At 43.7% G+C, this 22,518-nt stretch overlaps 2 protein-coding genes across 16 annotated transcripts in view; one reads left to right on the top strand and one right to left on the bottom strand.

The window, feature by feature from the left end:
* Positions 1-12,117, top strand: part of LOC106731726 (uncharacterized) — a 136,594-nt gene extending 124,477 nt beyond the window's left edge. For 8 of the 13 annotated variants that reach the window (XR_012901783.1, XR_012901782.1, XR_012901773.1 and 5 more), the window contains 2 exons: positions 7,605-7,782; positions 11,747-12,117. Coding sequence is in view for 5 of the 13 variants with exons in the window: in XM_075921439.1 (XP_075777554.1) it covers positions 7,605-7,782; positions 11,747-11,921 (353 nt within the window). In the remaining 8 variants the exon portion in view is untranslated. The remainder of the gene's footprint in view (positions 1-7,604; positions 7,783-11,746) is intronic. The other 5 variants (XR_012901774.1, XR_012901778.1, XR_012901781.1 and 2 more) reach the window with 4 other exon arrangements.
* CDH18 (cadherin 18) overlaps positions 1-22,518 on the bottom strand; it is a 1,055,536-nt gene that overhangs the window by 675,554 nt on the left and 357,464 nt on the right. The gene's annotated exons all lie outside the window — the stretch shown is intronic.

The following is a 22,518-nucleotide window of genomic DNA, read 5'->3' as shown; positions in this document are numbered from 1 at the left end:
CCTGACCAGGACAGTGATAGTGATTATGAAATGCTAAGGGAGATTAGAGAGGCTATCAAAATAAAGAACTCAGTAATAGTGGGGGATTTCAATTGTCCCCATATTGACTGGGTACATGTCACCTCAGGACGAATTGCAGAGACAAAATTTCTTGATACCTTAAACAACTGCTTTTTTAAGCAGCTGGTACAGGAACCCACAAGGGGAGAGGCTATTCTCGATTAAGTCTTGAGTGGAGCATAGGATCTGATCCAAGAGGTAACTATAACAGGACCGCTTGGAAATAGTGACCATAATATAATAACATTTAACATTCCTGTGGTGAGAACACCTCAGCAGTCCAACACTGTGGCATTTAATTTCAGAAAGGGAAACTATGCAAAAATGAGGAGGTTAGTTAAATAGAAATTAAAAGGTACAGTGACTAAAGTAAAATCCCTGCAAGCTGCATGGGCATTTTTCAAAGACACAATAATAGAGGCCCAATTTAAATGTATCCCCCAAATTAAAAACACAGTAGAAGAACTAAAAAAGAGCCACTGTGGCTTAACAAACATGTAATAAAAGCAGTGAAAGATAAAAAGGCATCTTTTAAAAAGTGGAAGTCAAATCCTAGTGAGGTAAGTAATTTGAGGCGGCTAATTAAGCTACAACTAATCAGAAAAGAGATCTTCGAGTTATTGTGAATAGTTCTCTGAAAACGTCCACACAGTGTGCAGCATCAGTCAAAAAAGAAAATAGGATGCTAGGAATTATTAAAAAAGGATAAAAAATAATATGAAGCATATCTTACTGCCCCTATACAAAAGTATAATACACCCACATCTTGAATACTGCATACAGATGTGGTCTCCTCACCTCAAAAAAGATATTTTGGCACTAGAAAAGGTTCAGAAAAGGGCAACTAAAATGATTAGGGGTTTGGAACAGGTCTCATATGAAGAGAGGCTAAAGAGACTGGGACTTTTCAATTTAGAAAAGAGGAGACTGGGGGGCGGATATGATAGAAGTATATAAAATCATGAGTGGTGTAGAGGGCGAATAAAGAAAAGTTATTTACTTGTTCCCATAATATAAGACCTAGAAGACACCTAGAGGGATAGGTCAGTGGTGTGAGCACTGGCCTGCTAAACCCAGGGTTGTGAGTTCAATCCTTGTGGAGGCCATTTGGGGCAAAAAATTTGTCAGGGATGGTGCTTGGTCAGGCAGGGGACTGGACTTGATGACCTTCAAGGTCCCAGGAGATAGGCAATCTCTGTTATAAAAAAAGAAATGACTGGGTAGCAGGTTTAAAACTAAGAAAAGAAAGTTCTTCTTCACACAGCATGCAGTCAACCTGTGGAACTCCTTGCCAGAGGAGGCTGTGAAGTCTAGGAGTATAACAGAGTTTAAAAAAGAACTAGATACATTCATGGAGGTTAGGTACATAAAAGGCTATTAGCCAGAGGGTAAGGAGTGGTGTCCCTGGCCTCTGTTTCTCAAAGGCTGGAGATGGATGGCCGGAGACAAATTGCTTGATCATTGTCTTCAGTCCATCCCCTCTGGGGCACCAGGCACTGGCCACTGTCGGCAAGCAGGATACTGGGCTAGATGGACCTTTGGTCTGACCCAATATGGCCATTCTTATGTCAGTAGAAAGGAGCATAAGTAGAAAGGAGCATAAGCACTGCCAAATTAAGTGTAAAAATATCATAAGAAAAGCCAAAAAGGAGTTAAAGAACAGCTAGCCAAAACCGCAAAAGGTAATAACAAAATGTTTTTTAAGTACATCAGAAGTAGTAAGCTGGCTTAACAACCAGTGGGACCCCTGGACAATCGGGATACAAAAGGAGCACTTAAAGACAATAAAGTCATTGTGGAGAAACTAAATGTAATCTTTGCTTCAGTCTTCATGGCTGAGGATGTGAGGGAGTTTCCCAAACGTGACCCATCCTTCGCAGGTGACAAATCTGAGGGCTTGTTACAGATTGAAGTGTCATTAGAGGAGGTTTTGGAATTAATTGATACACTTAATAGTAACAAGTCACCAGGACCAGATGGCATTCACACAAGAGTTCTGAAAGAACTCAAATGGGAAATTGCGGAACTATTAACTATGGTTTGTAACCTATCCTTTAAGTCAGCTTCTGTACCCAATGACTGGAAGATAGCTAATGTATTGCCAATATTTAAAAAGGGCTCTAGAGGCAATCCTGGCAATTACAGACTGGTAAGTCTAACGTCAGTACCGGGCAAATTAGTTGAAACAATAGTAAAGAATAAAATTGTCAGACACATAGAAGAACATGATTTGTTGGGCAAAAGTCAACATGGTTTCTGTAAAGGGAAATCATGTCTTACTAATCTATTAGGGTATGTCTACACTACCCCGCTAGTTCGAACTAGCGGGGTAATGTATGCATACCGAACGTGCAAATGAAGCCCGGGATTTGAAAGTAGTGTGGAAAAAGTGAATAAGGAAAAGTTATTTACTTGTTCCCATAATATAAGAACTAGGGGCCACCAAATGAAATTAATAGGCAGCAGGTTTAAAACAAATAAAAATGCTGTCTGGAATTTGTAGCAGGCATTGCTTTTTTTTTTTTTTTTTTAAACAAACACCGATTTTTCTTTACTGTATACCTTGTAAATTGCATAGGATAAGGCACTGTAACCAAGTATTTCCACATTATGGATTTTTACACACACACTGTTTTCCTGGCTCTTCCCTTCTAGTATAAAATTCCACTAAATATTGTAATTGGATTGTACAGTTAAGAATTATATAGTAATGTGCGTTTGCAAGAGGAAGATATGTAAACTCAGATCTCAAATGTAGAAAAACTCATCCACATGGCCACAGTTCCTATCAGATTTTCACATATGTGTGCTTGACTGTGTGTTAGGCCACACTCCCTTCCAGAACCTGGAATGGAACCCAAGATTCCTGATTCACAAATTAGGTTTTGTTTTGTGAGCCACTGACAAAGAGTGTGTTATGTGCCCCCCTCCAAATGCTGCTCCACATAAAGTTTAACAGGTGACAACTGCTGCCGATTGCTCCTTTAATTCAAGTGGTAGAGGCCTGTGCTGTGATAGAGCTCTTGGTTACCACTCTGCTGATGACCCATAAAAGAGATCAGGATCTACAAGAGAAATATCTGCTTTTCAGTTTGCTTTTTTTTATAAAGCTTGGAAATTACATTAAAATACATTTATGTAATGTCAAGATTGCAAAATGAAGTACAAAAATTTGAAATATTACAATGCAAGCTACAAATATGTAAGAAAGCTTGGAAATGTAACAATATGTATGTGTAGCTAGTTAGGTTAAAAATGTTAACGATAATAAAAAAAAGTTTCCTCTCCTTATTGCCTAAGAGGAAGCTAATATTAAGGAGAAAAAGCAATTTTTTATGAAGAAACTTGATTTTGAAAGAAATGTAAGGTGTGTTATCAAAGAAATAAATCAACATAAAATGGGCTCTACTATCCTTTTGGAAGAAAAACTGTATCTTTACAACTTTAAAGAAGTGAATAGAATCGAAGAACTAGAAAGTACCTTGTCTGAAAGGTCATTTAGCACTTACGGCAGAACTAAATTTTATGTAGATCACCCGTGATATATATAGTTCAAACAAGCCAGATGTGTACTTTAAGATGTTTTAAACTTTTAGTTCTTAAATGTTGAAATGGTAAATATCTGCTGTGATGTTTATTTCTAATATTTTGTATCTTAATCTAAACTTCATAATTATTATAGGATTAATAACAGGTTTTATGTACAAATATAGTAAACTGATTTTATAACTGGTTACTAATATAAAAAGCAGTTTGAGTATAGATTATTTATAACAACAGGAAAGTATTTAATTTCTACTGGTACACACACACACACACAGAAACAGCCCTAAAGGCATGATGTCATTGAGAAGGCAACCACAACCAACAAAAACTGAGAGGTGCTTTTTCCTATAATTTCTTAAAAATAGGAAAGAGATGGGTATAAAAGATCTGAAGTGAATAATCCCCTCCCCTCCCACACACACACTTTCTTCTCTGCGTAGATAGCAAGAATTTAACAAAACATCCTATCTATCTCTAAAAGCAAGTTCTACAAGAAACACAAGAAAACCAAAGAAGACCCAAGAGAAAAAAATGCAAGGCAAGTCTTCCAAAAACTTCACTGTGAATTCGTGATGAATTAAGACATTGCCAAAGTATTAGATACACTCTTATAACATTTTTACTGGGACAATGAAATACAGTTGTAACATAATACTTTTAAGTTTTTCCTGTTACCCACTGGAGGGTTAGCCCATGCCTTCATAGAGGAAAAAATTGGGGCTAAACTCTGGTAAACAGGGACATACTAGTCTTAATTGGATGTAGGATTCTTAATATTTGGAATATGCCTGTTTTAAGAAAGCTGATTAAATGCCTTCTCCTAAATAACTAATTTAAATATTTTCTTTGAGTTCATAAGATTTGAATAAGATTACTTACTTTGCCCAAATGTTTAAATAGTTTATGGTATTAATAAATAGGATTAATTTGTGCTTATATATATTATTTTGCCCATGAACAGTGTGAATTATCTAATAAGATACTGTAACTGAATTCACAATAATATTTTGGGAAATAATATACTTTGGTCTGAATTTACCAAGAGAAAAGTACTCCCAGAGGTGGCTGACTCACCATGGTGTAATTTTTATTACAAGATGTTCACAGGCAGGCGTGTACGTAAGTTTGTGACAGAAGTTTATCATTAGTGTTTAGTCATTCGTATTTTTTACTTAATAGTATTGGTACTTTTTACTTAATAATAAAATAGGCATGGTTAATAAATGTGATTATTTTGTTTGGTCTTAACCGTGGAGTCTCTTATGGTAAGTAGTAGGAATCAGATTTTTGAGTTGATATTAAAAAACTGTAAAAGCTATCCCATCATTTTTTGTTATTCTAAATATTTTTAATAATTCTTAGAATAAAATTATTAATCTTCAATAGGGACAAAGATCTCATTCACAATTTTCCCTGTAGTCTCGAAGCCTCAGTTGCCCTCATCATATGTCCAAAGCTTCTAACATTTCTCAGATGTAAATGCCCCTCAAAACTCTCTCTCAATTGTATTTTTCCTCTAATGTACTCTGCTCAATCTGTTTAGCTTAATAAAGAGGTAGTTAAAGAGTGACTTGATTATCATCAATAAATCATTACATAGACAACAAATATTTAATAAAAGGCTCTTTAATCTTGCAGAGAAAGGCATAACTCCTTTCAGTGGCTGGAAGTTGAAAGCTAAACAAATTCAGACTGGAAATGTGATATAATTTTTGAATGGTGAAGATACTTAAACATAGGAACAATTCACCATTCTAGTTCATGGTGGATTCTCCATCACTGATGATTTTAAATCATGGATTTTTTTTCTAAGAGGTATGCGAGAAAAAATATTTTCTATGACTTGTGCTATATAGGATGTCAGGTTATAAGTCCACAGTGGTTCTTTCTGGCCTAAATCTATGAAGCTCCCTTTCCCAATAGATGACTACTTATTTTTATTTCTCCTGCTCATATATAGCTCTGACTCCACCCTCCCAGCTTTTACTTCTTTTCAGTTTTTGATTTCACAGCATCATCTGGAATATTAAGTGATTGCTTAGGGTGTATCTTTATGCTTTGAAAAAAGGGAATTCTCAAATAGCAGGCCAGCTAGGTTTTTCTGTTTCGAGGAGCAATCGCAAGATACATGCATGCAAAATAGAACGTGCACTTTCTTTGCAACATTTATATAATAATAATCATATGAAAGATGAGTGTAGTTGGAAGTATGGTTTTAAAGGCATCTGTCATTATAGTGTGCTAGATTACCTAGACATATATAGCTATACAAAGATATTAGTATTCAGGACATGTACAATGTAAATGCAGTACTATAGCTTTTGGTCTGTCAAGTGGCTCTGTCAAATATAGAACAATCCAATATTTATTACATTAATAAACCTAATTTATTCTAATAGATGGTTTTGTAGAGAGACTTGGCTACAGAGTAACAGCTAGTGCTAACATTCACTTTACATAATTAAACATTTTGAAGCAACAGGAAGTTCAAGAAGCCTACATCACTCAAGCTCTATACATGATACATGATTTTTTTCTTATTTAATGAATGTAATTTTTTTAAAAAAAGGTACATGATGATAAATCAAAGGATACATACTGCCCAATACAAGTTTGCTCCAAACCAAGCCTTTTGTTTTCCCTACTACTAAATTAGAAAGCATACCATAGTATTATTGCTACCAGAGCAGAAATGTGAAATAATTTCCCATTTCCCAATCAGGGTCTATGAAAATCTAGTGGAAGTGATAGAATGGAACCCTAATATTTTCCAGAATTAAATGAATCTGCATTTGATACTTTTATTAATCGTGTGCTAGCATAAAAGGCAGTCCCTGCCTGAATAGTTTATTGTCTGAATAAATGTGACAGATGAAGGCTAGGTGAAGGAGATAATATTATGCTACCAATGTTCCTTAGCCAATGCAGGAACTGATATCTTTAATTTCAGTTTATCACTGTGTCTAGACTACATCCCTCTGTCGGCAGAGGGATGTAAATGAGGCACTTCGAAAGTGCAAATGAAGCAGGGATTTGAATACCCCCATGCTTCATTTGCATAATCGCGTCATGACGCTCTTTCAAACAAGTGCCATTTCGAAAGTAAAACCGCGGGTCTTTCGAAAATGGCAGGCATTTTTTAAGGAGTACAGGATCTTTTGAAAAAGCCTGCCGTTTTTGAAAGAGCCGCATCTAGACTGCGGTTTTAATTTCAAAATGGTGCTTGTTCAAAAGAGTGCCATGACGCAGTTATGCAAATGAAGTGTGGGTTATTTAAATCCCTACTTCATTTGCATGGTCTAAGTGTCTCATTTGCATCCCTCTGCCAACAGAGGGATGTAGTCTAGACACAGCATAAGTGAGGGCTAACACGTCCATTTTCTGGATTCTATCCTGCTCCCATTGATAGTGGCATCAGTGGGAGAAGAACAGGTCCTTTGATTTCATTCTACTAAGCAAGTATTAGTTTAACCAATTCTTGCTACAGATTTTGTTGCTTATGGTTGGTTGGTCATTCTCTAAATAGCATAACCATTCTGAGGTAGAACATGTTTGTAAAACACCTCCACAGGATACATGATACATAACCCAAAATGCAATACATTTATGGACATTTATGGACTCTCTAGCAGCATTTTTAAATGGGAGAACATTGTTTTTAAGGAAAGCAAATTATTAAGCTCTTGGGATCATATTTCAACGGTATTGCAGTGTCTAAAGCAGTGCTTCTCAAACTTTTTGACCCGTGGCTAACCTGGCTTATTGCAAACCTTTCCATGGACCACCAGCTGGTATTGGAAACAAACCATTAATTACATAATTATACCCAAGCCATTTTGCTAGAGCTGCAGCTAGGGAGAATGGTTTAATTTAAATTATTAAACAGAGGAAGCTCTTTAACTTGCTCGTGTTAGTTTATCAAACTTTATTTTAAATAAAGTAAAATATTAAGTTATGTCCAACACAAATGGTTTCAATGTTTTATTTATTTATGGCAGGGATTGGGGCCATTGATCCACAGAAAAATCAGTTGGGGACCATACAAGTGAGAAGCAAAAAAAACCCCAAACCTTCACTGATGTGGCCTCCAACCGAGACACCTCATTTCTCTGCTACTTCAACCTCACGGGGCAAAGGAAAGCAACAGGGACGCCTGAGGTTCAGGGCTTCCCAGAGGTCATATTTACTTTTCTGGGGTTCTGGATTTAGTACATTTGTGGACCCCCTTAGGCTCTGATGTGGGGACAAAAATGAGGGTATGTCTACACTACCACCCTAGTTCGAACTAGAGTGGTTAAAGTAGGCAACCGGAGTTGCAAATGAAGCCCGGGTTTTGAATTTCCCGGGCTTCATTTGCATATTGCCGGGCGCCGCAATTTTTAAATGTCCGCTAGTTCGGACTCCGTGCCCGCGGCTACACGCAGCACGAACTAGGTAGTTCGGATTAGGCTTCCTATTCCGAACTACCGGTACACCTCGTTCCACGAGGCTTGGGAGTCAGTGGCAAGAACCTTCCTTGGTCTGGCAAATTCTCAGAGAGATCCAACCTGTAGTAAAACCAAAATTATGCTGGTTTAGTTATGTAGCAAAAAGGAAAATTCTGATTACACTTTTTTATTAGGAATAGCTCCACTATGCCAATATACTTCAAAGTCTAGTTATTTGAAAAAAGGTAAAACATTGAGGTGGGGTGCCATTTGCAGGTTGAGGATACTCTTAGCAGGGTGGCAGTACAAAGGTTGAAGGGGATCCCAGTTCCATACAACAAAGGTCCCAGGTTCTATACAGAAGTATGAAAGGAAGAAGGTCAAATTTTGAAAATGCCCAACAAGCTAGAATAATCGTCAATTCAACAGTCTTTTATTTTTGAAACTCCACTATGAACTGAATTGGTGACAACATTTTACTGCTGAGCTTGATAGTATTTTCAGCTTCCAGAATTTGACATTGCTCAGGGAAATGAACATATAAATACACAAATCCAGTCCCTACCTCCTTGACTGTATAGTCCCTTGTCAGTGGACCAACTACAGTTCTGATACAAAAGGGGTCATACTGTTACATAGTTTAAGGCAGAAAGGACCACTAGATATTTAGTCCTTATTCCGTATATCATCGGTCACTAACAATAACCAGCCAATACCATACCAAGTCTAACAACCAGAATGAGACCAGCTCTCAGTATTAGTAGTACAGCCCTCAGAAGAGTAAATTATTGTGAGCCACAAAATACTGGAGAGACTGAAGTGCATCAGTGCATTTTGCCTCTGCAAAGGCAGGGAACTGATTAAGTGACTGATGATATGTGTGGTTGTATGAGAGGCTCCCTGCATGGATGTATTCAGAGTATAAGAAAGTTTGGAATCACACAGATCTTTCTGTTCCCTGGATCAGCATATATGGGATCTTGGAGGATACTCCAGCCACTAGTTTTGGGAGCCTGTGAAGTGTCTATACATTCTGAGTAGTAGAATTACTCCTTCCAGTCTACTATGCATGGGCCCAGAAAATGTCTAAATCACATCACCACCCCACCTCCTTCTCCTCCTGCCATGGTGCTCGGCTGAGTTCTGCGCCACTCAGCTGCGCCGCTGTGGGGAAGCAAGCGACCTTTTGGGCTGCCCCACGACAGCCCAGTTGAGCAGCACAGAACTCAGCTGAGTGCCACGGCGGGAGTGGAAGAGGGGCGGGGTGGTTACGTACATGGCCCCACCCCTGGCCATGTACATCACAAGGGTTACCAGGTAGGGTAAAAAAAAAATGGACACACTTGATCGGGGCTGGGAGGGGGGAGGAACCAGCAGGAGAGGAGCGGGGCTGGCTGGGAGGGGGGGGGCGGTGGGAAGCAGAGCTGGGGTGGGGAGTCAGAGGCAGTGTAGCTGGCCAGGAAAGAATGGGGGAGGGGCAGCTGGCAGAAAGCAAAGCTGGTCGGGGGTGGGGGTTGGAGGCCGCGGGGCTGGCCAGCAGGAAGCAAAGCTGGTCAGGGGGTGGGAGTCGGGGGCAGTGAGGCTGGCCGTGGGAGATCAGGAGGAGGAACCGGCTGGCGGGGGGCGGGACTCACCTGGGCACGTGCAGATCCCTGGGTGCTGTCCGCCCCGCTCACAGTCTCAGTGAAGCAAGTCCAGCTGCGGCTCCAGCATGCTCTGGAACAGCGCTCAGAAGCAGGAACAGAGCTTCTACTGCTTCCCAAAGGCAACTAGAGGCTCCCAGCGCTGATTGCGCCCCGCCTCCCAGCCACTCCCCTGCCCTCGCCAGACTTCCGTCTGGCGCCCAGCCTGAGAACCAGAAAATACCAGACAGTGAACATGTCTGGTATTTTCTGATTTTTTACCAGACAGAGGACCCGAAAACTGGACTGTCCAGTAGAAAACCGGATACCTGGCAACTCTGTCAACAGAAGGTGTTATGCCTCGTAAAATGAGGTTTACCAGCGTCGACAAAACTGCTGAGTTCTGTTGACGTTATGTCGACAGAACTCAGCGGTAGTGTAGACGCAGGTATAGTTTTGTCAACAAAACTCTGTAGTCTAGACACACCCTTCATCTAGATGAGTTACGAATAAAAGAAAGAACATTTCCTCTTATCCCAAAGGTTCTTTGCCTACTTTGGAGCCATCATGGAAATAAGCATGATATAAATGCCTAGATAAATAGCAGTGTAGATTGGGTGAACAATTGCCTCTGAGATAGCCTCACTTGTTTTAAATTTCTGAGAATGGGAGAAGTCATTCAGTTCAGCAGCAGTGGGCTCAAATTCTTTATTTTAGTCATAACAGGAGTAGGAATATATTCCTATGACCAGATTTAAGCAAGGCATAGTGAGAACTAGGGGTATGTCTACACTACAAAGTTAATTCGAAGTAACAGACGTTAGTTCGAATTAACTTTGATAGGTGCTACACATACAAACCACTAGTTTAAACTTAATTCGAACTAACGGAGCGCTTAATTCGAACTAGGTAAACCTCATTCTACGAGGACTAATGCCTAGTTTGAATTAACTAGTTCGAATTAAGGGCTGTGTAGCCACTTAATTTGAACTAGTGGGAGGCTAGCCCTCCCCAGCTTTCCCTGGTGGCCACTCTGGCTAACACCAGGGAAACTCTATTGCCCCCCTCCCGGCCCCGGACCCCCTCCAGACCCCGGAGCCCTTAAAGGGGCACGGGCTGGCTATGGTGCCCGTGCCAGGTGCAAGCCTGCCAGCACCCAGCCAGCAGACCCTGCACCTGGCACGGCACCAACCAACCACCCGCTGCCACCCAGTCCTCCGCCTCTTCCTGGGACCAGGCTGGCGGCTCCTGGGAGCCTGCCCAGGTCTGCAAGAGGCGGGCACCTGCCTGGTCTAGTGCAGACATCGTGGACCTCATCCACGACCCCTGCACTAGACACTGGAAAGTGACTGTCTAGGGCAGGATAGCTGCCAGCCTGGCCACCCAGGAGTAGGTTTGCATGAAAATCAAGGTGGTCCACTGAGACCTCCGACCCTGAGCCCTGGGCCAGACCAAAGGTCCATCTAGCCCAGTAGCCTGTCTGTCAACAGCGGCCAACACTAGGGACCCTGGAGGGGATGGATCGAAGACAGTGACCAAGCCATTTGTCTCGTGCCATCCATCTCCAGCCTTCCACAAACAGAGGCCAGGGACACCATTTCTACCCCCTGGCTAATAGCACTCCATGGACCCAACCTCCATGACTTTATCTCACTTCTCTTTAAACTCTGTTCTAGTTCTAGCCTTCACAGCCTCCTGCAGCAAGGAGTTCCACAGGTTGACTATTTGCTTTGTGAAGAAGACCTTTCTGTTATTAGTTTGAAGCCTGCTACCCATTCCTTTCATTTGGTGTCCTTTAGTCCTGTGGAAGCAGGACTAAGGCAAAGGGGATTTGGGTGGCCATTTCAGGGTTTGTCAGTAGCAGAGCAAGAGTCTGGATCACTCTGACTCCTGCTAACGCGAGAGCCAGAAGAGACGCTGTGTTCGCCTTTCTGTCTCTCTCACATTGATAAGAGTGGAATGCTTACCTCAGTGAGAACCTTGAGATAAGACAGTGTCTGATGGGAACTGAATGGGCAGGGAGGTAATTGTTTAATGTTATATGTAACAGAAAGGTCTATATATTGGCTTTTAATTGTTTTGTATTTGCAGATCCGCTTATGGATGTCTTCCCTTGCAATATTGCTCGAATAAACTGCCTCTGGCTACTTGTTGCTTAAACACAATGCAGAGTGAAGGCTCGTTTTCTTCCACAGTCCCTATATTATGGGAACTAATGAAGAACTTTTCTTTATGCACCCATTCCACACCACTCATGCTTTTATAGACCTCTATCATATCCCCCCCCTCAGTCTCCTCTTTTCTAAGCTGAAAAGTCCCAGTCTCTTTAGCCTCTCTTCATATGGGACCTGTTCCAAACCCCTGATAATTTTAGTTGCCCTTCCCTCTCCCACCCTCTCTCTTCCCCTCTCCCACCTCCTTTTCCCAGTCTCCCTGAGTTTTGTTCAATAAAGAGAGTTTCTATTTTTGAACACGTATCCTTTATTTTGTACATCAGGAAGGGGGGCTAGGAAGGGGTAAGTGGAAGGAGGTGAGAGAGGAATGGGGTACGAGCCCCCGATGGGGAGGACTGGGCTGGCTCTGTGGGCTCCTCCGGGTGGAAGCTCTCCTGAAGCCCCTTGATTGACCCCTCCCCCTCCGGATGGCAGCCTGAGGCAAGTGCAGCCGGGCTGATGGCCGAATGCTGTGATGTGCCGAGTGTGGGCACTCAGGGCACTCCAAGCCAGGACTGCTTTGCAAGCGGGAAACCCCTGAGAACTGTCTGTCCGGGGTGGGGGTCGGGTCCCTTTAAGCACAGCCCTCGGCTAGCCTGAGACAGCATCTCCACGCTCTAAGTCCTAATCTGATGCCCTGCCGGCACTGCTTCTGGCCATCCTTAACCCCGGTTCAGAGTCCACTCAGTGTGGACATGCTAGTTCAAATTAGCAAAATGCTAATTTGAACTAGTTTTTAAGTCTAGATGCGCTAATTCGAATTAGCTTAGTTTGAATTAACTAATTCGAATTAAGTTAGTTCGAATTAGTGCTGTAGTGTAGACATATCCTAGGAAACATAATATGGAACGTAGAATGCAACATTTTTGTAGATGTTTGATTGGGTCTTATGCCTCCCAGTCACATGAAAGATTCAGCTGATCCATTGTTCCACACTGAGGCTGCATCTAGATTGGCATGATTTCACGCAAATAGTTTTAACGGAAAAGTTTTTCCGTTAAAAGTATTTGCTCAAGAGAGCATCTACCCTGGCATGGATGCGTTTGTGCAAAAGCATCCATGCCAGCGTAGATGCTTTCTTGTGCAAGAAATTAACTTGCCTGCCTACACTGGCCTTCTTGCACAAGAATACTTGTGCAAGAGTGCTTATCCCTGAGTGAGAGTGTCAAATTATTCGCGTAAGAACCACTGATTTTGTACAGTGCAAAGTCAAGTGTTCTTGCGCAAATACTCGCGGCCAGTGTAGATAGGCGGCAAGATTTTGCGCAAAAGCACTCGCTTTTGCGCAAAATCTTACCAGTCTAGACACAGCCTGATATAATAGTGCATCCGTAACCCCTCATTAGGTGTGTGGGTTACACATCCACATTTGCTTCTGGAGATTATTATAAAAGATGCATCTGTTGAAGGCCAGTTTCCTACCACCTGAAGAAATAATTGCTTCATCTTGAGTAAGTTGCTCAGAAGATGTTGGAAAATATGGAGTAGATAGAAGATGTATCTTTGTTGCTTCCTTTACTCAAAGAGAGAAAAATAGAGGTCTTATTTGTCAGCTCTGAGTTATCCTTAATTTTTATACCACATTGACTTCTGTGTTTTCCTCCAGCGTATTTCAGCTGGAGGACATCTTGTTATTTGGTCAATGGACTTTAAAAAGCCCCATCTTTGTAAGAGATATTTTAGAAATATTTTGAATGAAATACCATGAAGTAATTTAGAGCATAGAATTCTTTTACACATTAAGCATGTAGTAAAACTGCAAATTAAAATTATACACACACACACACTCAAAATTCCATCCACTGACCACTTCACTAAGTAACCATATATACAGATAACAACAATGATTCTGGCCTCACTTTTGTCTATAATACATTAAATCTACAACCAAAGGCATGCAATGAAACCACAAATTTAATTAAAATAATATTTAAAAAGCCTCAGTACATTAAGGGTGCATCTAGACTGGCAAAAACTTGCCAGCTGCCTACATTGTCCGCTTGAATTTGCGCAAGAGCACTGACTTTGTAATGTACAAAATCAGTGCTTCTTGCGCAAATACTTTCACGCTCCCACTCATGGAAAAGCCCTCTTGTGCAAGAATACTTGCGCAAGAGGGCCAGTGTAGACCGGGAAGAACTGTTTTGCGCAAAAAAGCCCCGATGGCTAAAATGGCGATCGGGGCTTTCTTGAGCAAAATCGTGTCTAGACTGGCCATGGCTGGTTTTGAGCAAAAGCACTTTTTGCGCAAAAGCATCCATGCCAATCTAGATGCGCTTTTGTGCAAATACTTTTAATGGAAAAACTTTTCCATTAAAAGTATTTCCGCAAAATCATGCCAGTCTAGACGCAGCCTAAGAGTATTGTGTGGAAATGGCTGGTAGTGCTCTGCTGTAAATACCTGTTACAGAGGTGGGACAGTCAATGCTAGGACTTAGATATTCAGGCCCGCCAGTAAAGGACTATATAAGAGCAAAGAATCAAAACATCATTCATCTGTCTGAGGCCCACTTCTTAAGCTAAGACTTTGGACACATTCCAAAACATCCCTATTGAAATAAGGCACTTTCCAACAATTTGGGACTATTAGAAAGGCCATACAATCTATAGCCTCAAGACAAAGGGATGGGCCTAGAAAAAAGAAGTTACTCACCCTGTGTAGTAATGATTGTTCTTCGAGATGTGCCCCGTGGGTGCTCCACTCTAGGTGTCGGGTCCCGTCCCAGTGCCGCGGCTCGGAGAATTTTCATAGCCGTGTCCCGCCAGCCCGCGCATGCGCGCTCCTTCAAAGCGCCATTCGCGCCTTTGATCAGCCGTGCGCAGGCTGGCAACCGCCAGTTCCTCTCATCCGCTCATCTGAAAGAGAGAAGAAAGAAAACCGGAGCGGGGAGGAAGGGCGGGTCGTGGAGCACCCACGGGGCACATCTCGAAGAACAATCGTTACTTCTTTTTCTTCTTCGAGTGGCCCCATGGGTGCTCCACTCTAGGTGACTCCGGAGCAGTATCTAAAAAGAGTCCAGAGCGCTCCGAAATTAAACTTTATGATCACGACTAAGTATTGCTGTAGCTACCGAAGAGTCCGAAGCAAACTGGTCAACTATAGCATAATGTCTCATAAAAGTGACATTGGAGGACCATGTCGCTGCCCTGCAAATGTCCCGGAACGGGACTCCCTTCAGGAAGGCCGTAGTAGTGGAAACTGCTTTGGTGGAGTGGACCTTTGGAGGGTTCGGCAGAGGTTTTCCCCGTATAGAATGGCACATAGATATGCATGAAACGATAAGCCTCGAAATACACTGAGAGGTCAATGGTTGGCCTCTGGAACGGTCTGCCAATGACACTATTAAACGGTCCATTTTCCTAAAGTCTCGCGTTCTATCAATGTAGAAAGCCAAGGCTCTTCTTACATCCAGCGTATGCCATATTGCTTCTTGCACTGAGGCATGGGGTTTAGGAAAGACACAAGGTAGAACCACTGGTTCATTAATGTGAAACTCAGATGACATCTTTGGAATAAACGCTGGCTGAGCTCTCAACGTGACTGAGTCTTTAGAAAAAACTGTATAGGGAGACGAAGCCATGAACGCTGCTATCTCACTGACCCTACGAGCTGAAGTAAGGGCTAGGAGAAACAAAAGCTTAGTGGTAAGTATGTGTAACGAGATAGTGGCTAGAGGCTCAAAGGGAGGATGAGATAGAGCTTCCAATACTAAATCCAGATTCCTCGAGGGTGGAGGGGGTCTGCGGGGTGGATTAAGGTTCGCGAGCCCCTTTAGGAATCTTTTCGTAGTAGGGTGTGCGAATATAGAGAAGGAGTCGTCCATGTGATGAAAAGCATTAATCGCTGCCAAATGCACCCATAGGGAAGCTATGGCCCGTGCATTATCATGGAGTTGCAAAATGTACTTCAATATACGAGGTAAAGGTGTGGAATAGGGGTCCAGGTTGTTAACCGGACACCATGCCTGGAATCTGGACCACTTAGCTATATAAGTAGCTCGTGTAGAATCTTTCCTGCTATGTATCAACACCTTCTTGACCCGCTGGGAATAAAGCTGTTCGAAACTGCTAAACCAATGAGCATCCATGCTGTGAGGTGTAGAATCTCGGGTTTCGGATGGCACAGAGATCCGTTGTCCTGGGTCAAGAGATTTGGAAGGAGAGGTAGGGGGTATGGTGCCCTTACCAACATCTGATGGAGCATTGAGAACCAAGGTTGATGAGCCCACGCTGGGGCTATAAGAATTACTCGAGCCCCATCTATGCTGATTTTCTCGAGAACCTTGGGTATTAGAACGACTGGGGGAAAAGCATACAACAGCGTCCGTCCCCAGTGGAGAAGGAAGGCGTCTCCTAGTGATTGACGTCCTATTCCCACTCTTGAACAATAGGCGGGGCATATCCTGTTGTTTTCTGTGGCAAACAAGTCTATTGTCGGAAACCCCCACCGCACAAATATATGGCTTAAAACCTCTGTGCAGAGTTCCCACTCATGGTCATGGGGAAAATGTCTGCTGAGTGAGTCCGCTACTAAGTTGTCGGTACCCGGAAGGTAGGATGCTACTAGGATGGTGTTGTTGTGACTACACCAATTCCATAACCAGACAGCCTCCACACATAGAGAACGAGATCGGGCACCTCCCTGCCTGTTGACATAAAACATAGTTGCCATGTTGTCCGTCATGATTCTGGTAGTTGTATCCCGTATGTGGGACTGAAAATGCTTGCAAGCATGTCGTACCACCCGCAACTCGAGTACGTTGATGTGTAACATCATTTCTTGAGTTGACCAGCGACCCTGAATCGTCAGGTTGTCCATGTGCACCCCCCAGCCCGTGAGGGAAGCATCTGTAGTTATCTGCCTTGTAGGCTGCGGATGATGAAATGGGATGCCCGTGAGGAGATTGCCCGGTTTGGCCCACCACTGAATAGACTCTGGAACATGTTGGGGTACCACCACCGGTCTGTGGATACTGTCTTTTGCTGGACTGTAAACCATGGCCAACCAATGCTGGAGGCAACGAAAATGTAACCTTGCGTTTTGTACGACTACGGTGGAAGCCGCCATGTGGCCCATCAGTTGCAAACAGACGCGTGTAGGAATTGTCGGAGCATGCGTGACAGTATGTACAAGGTCTTGAATCGCCACAAAACGCTCCAACGGTAGGTACGTCCGTGCCACGGTTGAGTCGAGCCGTGCACCTATAAAAATCAGGTCTTGGCACGGAATTAATGATGACTTTTTTACATTTATGAGGAGGCCCAGGGATGCAAACTCGCTGGACACTGTCTGCACCATATGACATGCCTCCACATATGTTGAGCCCCTGATTAGACAGTTGTCCAAATAAGGGAATATTGTCACTCCCGTCCTGTGTAAATGAGCCGCCACTACAGCTATAGTTTTGGTGAAGACCCGGGGGGCGCACGCCAATCCGAACGGTAGAATCCGGTACTGAAAATGTTCATTCCCTAATTAGAATAGAAGAAAACGTCTGTGAGCCATGTGAATAGCAACGTGGAAATAAGCATCCTGCAGGTCGAGGACTGCAAGCCAATCTCCCTTGTTCAACGACGGAATGATAGTTGATAAGGTCTCCATCTTGAATCGGCATTTTCGAAGGTGGCGGTTTAACCTTCGAAGGTCTAAGATGGGTCTCCAGCCTCCCGATTTCTTCGGTGCGAGAAAATATCGGGAATAAAAACCTTTTCCCCAAAATTGTTTGGGTACTCTCTCTATTGCCCCGATTGCGAGTAAGTGAAGAACTTCTTGTTTCAGCAGTTGCTTGTGAGAAGGTTCCCTGAAAAGGGACGGGGTGGGTGGAGTGGAAGGGGGAATGGAGAGAAAAGGAATTGAGAGGCCGTACTTTACCACTTCTAGTACCCATCTGTCTGTGGTGATGTTGGACCACTGGTGGTGATATGATTTCAGTCGATGGTGGAAGAGATGAGGAGTTTCGTTTTCTGCATTGACCAAGGAAGGCGTGCTTGCAACCTCGACGGAGAAGTCAAATCTGCTGTTTGGTTGAAGATTGATTGACTGAACCATTTTATTGGGGCCATTTCCACTGAGGACGTTGCCTAGGATGCTGATTATCCGACATGCATGTCTGTTGCCTGGGAAAATTAAAATCGTATCTTCTCTGATAAGGGTAATAGCGCCTACACTTAAAATTGGGCACGAGAATCCTTGTCCGAATGGAGGACTTCGTCAGTATTTGTTGCGAAAAACTTAAGCTTATCAAAGGGGAAATCTTCAACTTTACTTTGCAGCTCCTTTGGTGCTCCCGCAGACGAAAGCCATGATGATCTCCTCATTGCGATACCCGTAGCCGTGGCCTGCGCTGCTGTGTCGGCCACGTCCATTGCAATCTGCAATGCAGTGCTACATGCTGCGTATCCTTCCTGTACTATCGCTTTTAGTAGAGCTTTCTTAGCATCAGGAAGATGATGTAATAACTCCGCTAGCTTTGAATAATTATCAAAATTGTGGTTTGATAAATGAGCCGAGTAGTTTGCAATACGTAATAGAAGTGTGGCTGAAGAATAGACCTTCCTACCAAATATATCCAACTTTTTATTGTCTTTCCCAGGGAGCGCATTTTTGTACTGTGGTGCTTTGGTCCTTCGCTGTGCTGTGTCAACCACTAACGAATTGGGCTGAAGGTGATTGAATAGAAAATCTAACCCCTTTGCCGGCACAAAATATTTCTTGTCGGCCTCTTTACTGGTAGGAGTAACTGAAGTTGGCGTTTGCCATATCTCATCCGCCACTTCCATGATCGCTTCGTCAATTGGTAAGGCGATCCTTGCACGCTGCTGTGGACGGAGGTTCTTTAAGAGACGGTGTGTCTTCACCGGAACATCTGCCAGCTGTATTTCCTGCGTGCCTGCTACTCGTTTAAACAGGTCTTGGAATTGTTTTAGATCGTCCGGTGGAGACAATTCACCTGGACAGATTGCCTCATCTGGTGATGAAGATGTGCAGTCCGCTGGAGAGGTTTCTGGCTTGGGGTCGATGGAGGAGGTGAGTTTAACTCTTGTGGTTGTTGAGGTAAGTATTGTGTGACTGGTGATCGGTAGTTGCAGGATGATCCCCTATGTGAAGATAATACATGTTCACGGTGGGTACCGCCGTCGCATGAGCGATAGTAGTGCCCGTAGTAGCACTCAGAACGTGACGGAGAAGAATGACACGACGCACGTGCACTACTGTGTTGAATGTAATAGACGCGGCGTGGAGAACGTCTAGAGGACCCAAATCTAGATGACCGACCCGGTGAACGAGATCGCTGTGCTCCTAGATATACTGTGTCTCTATAATCGCGCCGCCTGTATGCGACATGGATCAGAGAGACACTATAGTCTCGATACCGTGCACGCCTTGGTGGCGATGGAGATGGTCCTGGTGAGAAAACTGGGGAGGCAGATCTGTCCCTCCCATGAGTCTTTGATAGAGCTTTCCTAGGTATTGAGGCACTGTCAGTTTCCATGGCAACTGGAGAGCTCTGCACGGAGTGAAAGCAGAGCGGTGCCGGGGAGATCAGCTGTAGCTGCTCTGCTGTCGGTGCCGATAGAGTGCTCCGACATCATTAAATTTGCCGGTGGCGCCATGTCAGGGATGTGCACGGCTGGGTCCGGTGCCGCCAACGCCAGTGCCGTCACAAGCAGTGCCGCTGGAGCCCACACCGCTGACGTTGATGCCTCTGAACCCGGCACCGGCTGGCTTGTCAGTTTCAGGGTTAGCGCTGCACCGCCAGCCAGCGAAGTTGAAGCCGGTGCCGCCGATGCTGGCACTGAAGTAGCCCGAGCCCTCGGCATTTGCGATCCCCTATCACCGGGGTCAGTAGAGCAACGGGACCCCGCGGGGGTCAATTTGGGGGCTGCCGAAGCCCTTGAGGCTGCCGGAGGGAGGGAGCGAGTCGGGGACGGCTTTGCCCTCTTTGAAGTCACCGGTCTGGGAGAAGCCGCTCTCCTCTTAGAATCAGAAGTTTTTGCTGAGGCTGAAGAGGGTATCGGATCAAGTTGCAGCGCCTTGTCAAACGACATCATCCGGAGCTTTAATTCCCGCTCTCTGCGGGCTCTGGACGTAAGCTTGCAACAATGGTGTCACTTTTGAGGAACGTGCGATTCACCCAGGCACCTTATGCAAGCGTCATGGCCATCAGCCGCTGGCATAGCTTTGCAGCAAACTGAACATTTTTTAAAACCGGGAGACCCCGGCATTGCTAGGAGCCGAAGAGGGTGGCTGGATGCCGATCCAGGAAATCTCTGTCTTTTTGCTGTTTGTCAATTTCAGCTTTTTTTAGCGCTTGGCCGGAGCGCTAACGGAGTTGATCTGAAGAGAAAACTTTTTTTTTTTAAACAATAGAACTGTAGAACAGGAACACGACTAACCCTAAAAGTAACTATTTACACTGAGAAAACGAACTAATAATGCTAATGAGAAACATAGATCTAACAACACAGGGAGCTCCGACCACGACCTGAAGCGGTTGAGAGGAACTGGCGGTTGCCAGCCTGCGTGCGGCTGATCAAAGGCGCGAACGGCGCTTTGAAGGAGTGCGCATGCGCGGGTTGGCGGGACACGGCTATGAAAATTCTCCGAGCCACGGCGCCGGGATGGGACCTAGAGTGGAGCGCCCACGGGGCCACTCGAAGAAGAACTTGTTGACAGCTTTCTGTCTGGCAAGGACTCACTTATCCATAGTTGGATATGATTAAGAGATTGTTGTAAAATCTTGCAGGGTATAAGCCAATTAAAGTGGTGGGAGATAATTGGTTAGATAATTGTGTTACAATAAGTTAAGATTGGTTAGTTAAATGTCAGTAGAATGATTAAGGTAAACCTGAAAATATTGCTCTCTATATTAGGGACAAACAGGAAGTGAATGGGGGAAACACAAGGAAACAGGGGAAGAAAGGAAAGGAAAGGAAAGGAAAGGAAAGGAAAGGAAAGGAAAGGGGATTAATGCTTGCTGGAAGCTAACCCCAATAAACATCAAATTGTTTGCAGCTCCAGACTTTGTGTATTACTGTTCTCCTCACGTGAGAAGGACCGTGGAAGTGGGAGGGTGAAGGGTTAAGCCCTCTAACATTTAACAGGAGAGTGTATTTTATTTTTAAATTGCAATCCATATGAATATTTCTCATATCATAGGAGGAACCACCTTCTGAAAGAGTCTCCTGACATAAGAGTTCAACCAGATTTGTTGCTCAACAATTGCAGTTTAGCAGAATTCAAGGAGGAATTGAAAAACCAAAGGAGGAACAGAATCAAATGGGCCCCTCCTCTTCTTAAATGGTGTGTAGTTTTACTTCTCAAGGTTAAAACACTGGGGGTATGTCTACACTACCCTCCTAGTTCGAACTAGGAGGGTAATGTAGGCATACCGCACTTGCAAATGAAGCCCAGGATTTGAATTTCCCGGGCTTCATTTGCATAAGCGGGGAGCCGCCATTTTTAAATCCCCGCTGGTTCGAACCCTGTGCAGCGCGGCTACACGGGGCTCGAACTAGGTAGTTCGGACTAGGATTCCTATTCCAAACTACCGGAACGAGGTGTACCGGTAGTTCGGAATAGGAATCCTAGTCCAAGCTACCTAGTTCGAGCCCCGTGTAGCCGCGCTGCACGGGGTTCGAACCAGCGGGGTTTTAAAAATGGCGGCTCCCCGCTTATGCAAAAGAAGCCCGGGAAATTCAAATCCCGGGCTTCATTTGCAAGTGCGGTATGCCTACATTACCCTCCTAGTTCGAACATGCGCGCTAGTTCGAACTAGGAGGGTAGTGTAGACAAACCCTGGTAGAGTTAGTGAAGCAAGCTATCGGTCAAATATATGTCAAGCAGCAACAAGTAAGGCACCTTTACAGTGATTTAGTTCCTGCCACTGTAACTATGTTGAATAGCCCTTATGCTTTTCAACTCAATATGGGGTTGCTTCTTATCACAGGCTGGCAGTCTGCATTCTAAGAAGTTACACATAACTATTGGGGACTAGACAGTAATCAGCACACAACTTGCCTTCAGGACTTTTGAATTTATCTAAAATTGAATTAGAGGAAGGTATGCAGGGTGGGACCATGGTTTGTTAATCTCCATTCACTTGTGCACCTTACTAAGAAAAGGGGACCACATTCTAAGACTTTTTTCACATAGCCCCTTCTGGAGAGTGCCTGCTATTCATGTTGTTTGGAAGTGTCAAATCCAATGGGTGTGGGGGGGGGGGGCGAGGGGGGCTGAAAGGGGGGAGGGAATAGAACCAGTGTGAAAACACATAAACAGATGACTATCACATAGGTAGTCCTAACTTCCTACAGACCCACCAACTTTGGAGGCACAGACTTGCACCTTTATTGCATGGAAGCCAGCTCAATTTTCCAGAAAAGTTGCCTCCTAAGAGCTCCCTTCCTTCAATGCAGAAGCGAAAAATCTGGCACATTATCATCAATACTCATCATTATCCAGTAAGTTACTGATTTTTAAAATTTATTCGTAGCCTTCCAAACTTCCTATTTCTATTGTTTAGAAATATAAACAACAAGGGACAATTTTAGGCCTAGTGAAACCAAGTAAAAGTGTTGACTGGTAATCAAAAAGGTTATTTTAAAAATGATTTTCTGTCAATATTTGGTAGGAAACGGTTGCATAAA

Source organism: Pelodiscus sinensis, chromosome 2, assembly GCF_049634645.1.
Source record: "Pelodiscus sinensis isolate JC-2024 chromosome 2, ASM4963464v1, whole genome shotgun sequence".
Classification (NCBI taxonomy): domain Eukaryota; kingdom Metazoa; phylum Chordata; order Testudines; family Trionychidae; genus Pelodiscus; species Pelodiscus sinensis.
The sequence above is the reverse complement of the archived record's forward strand: the minus strand, read 5'-3'. Positions and strand labels throughout refer to the sequence as shown.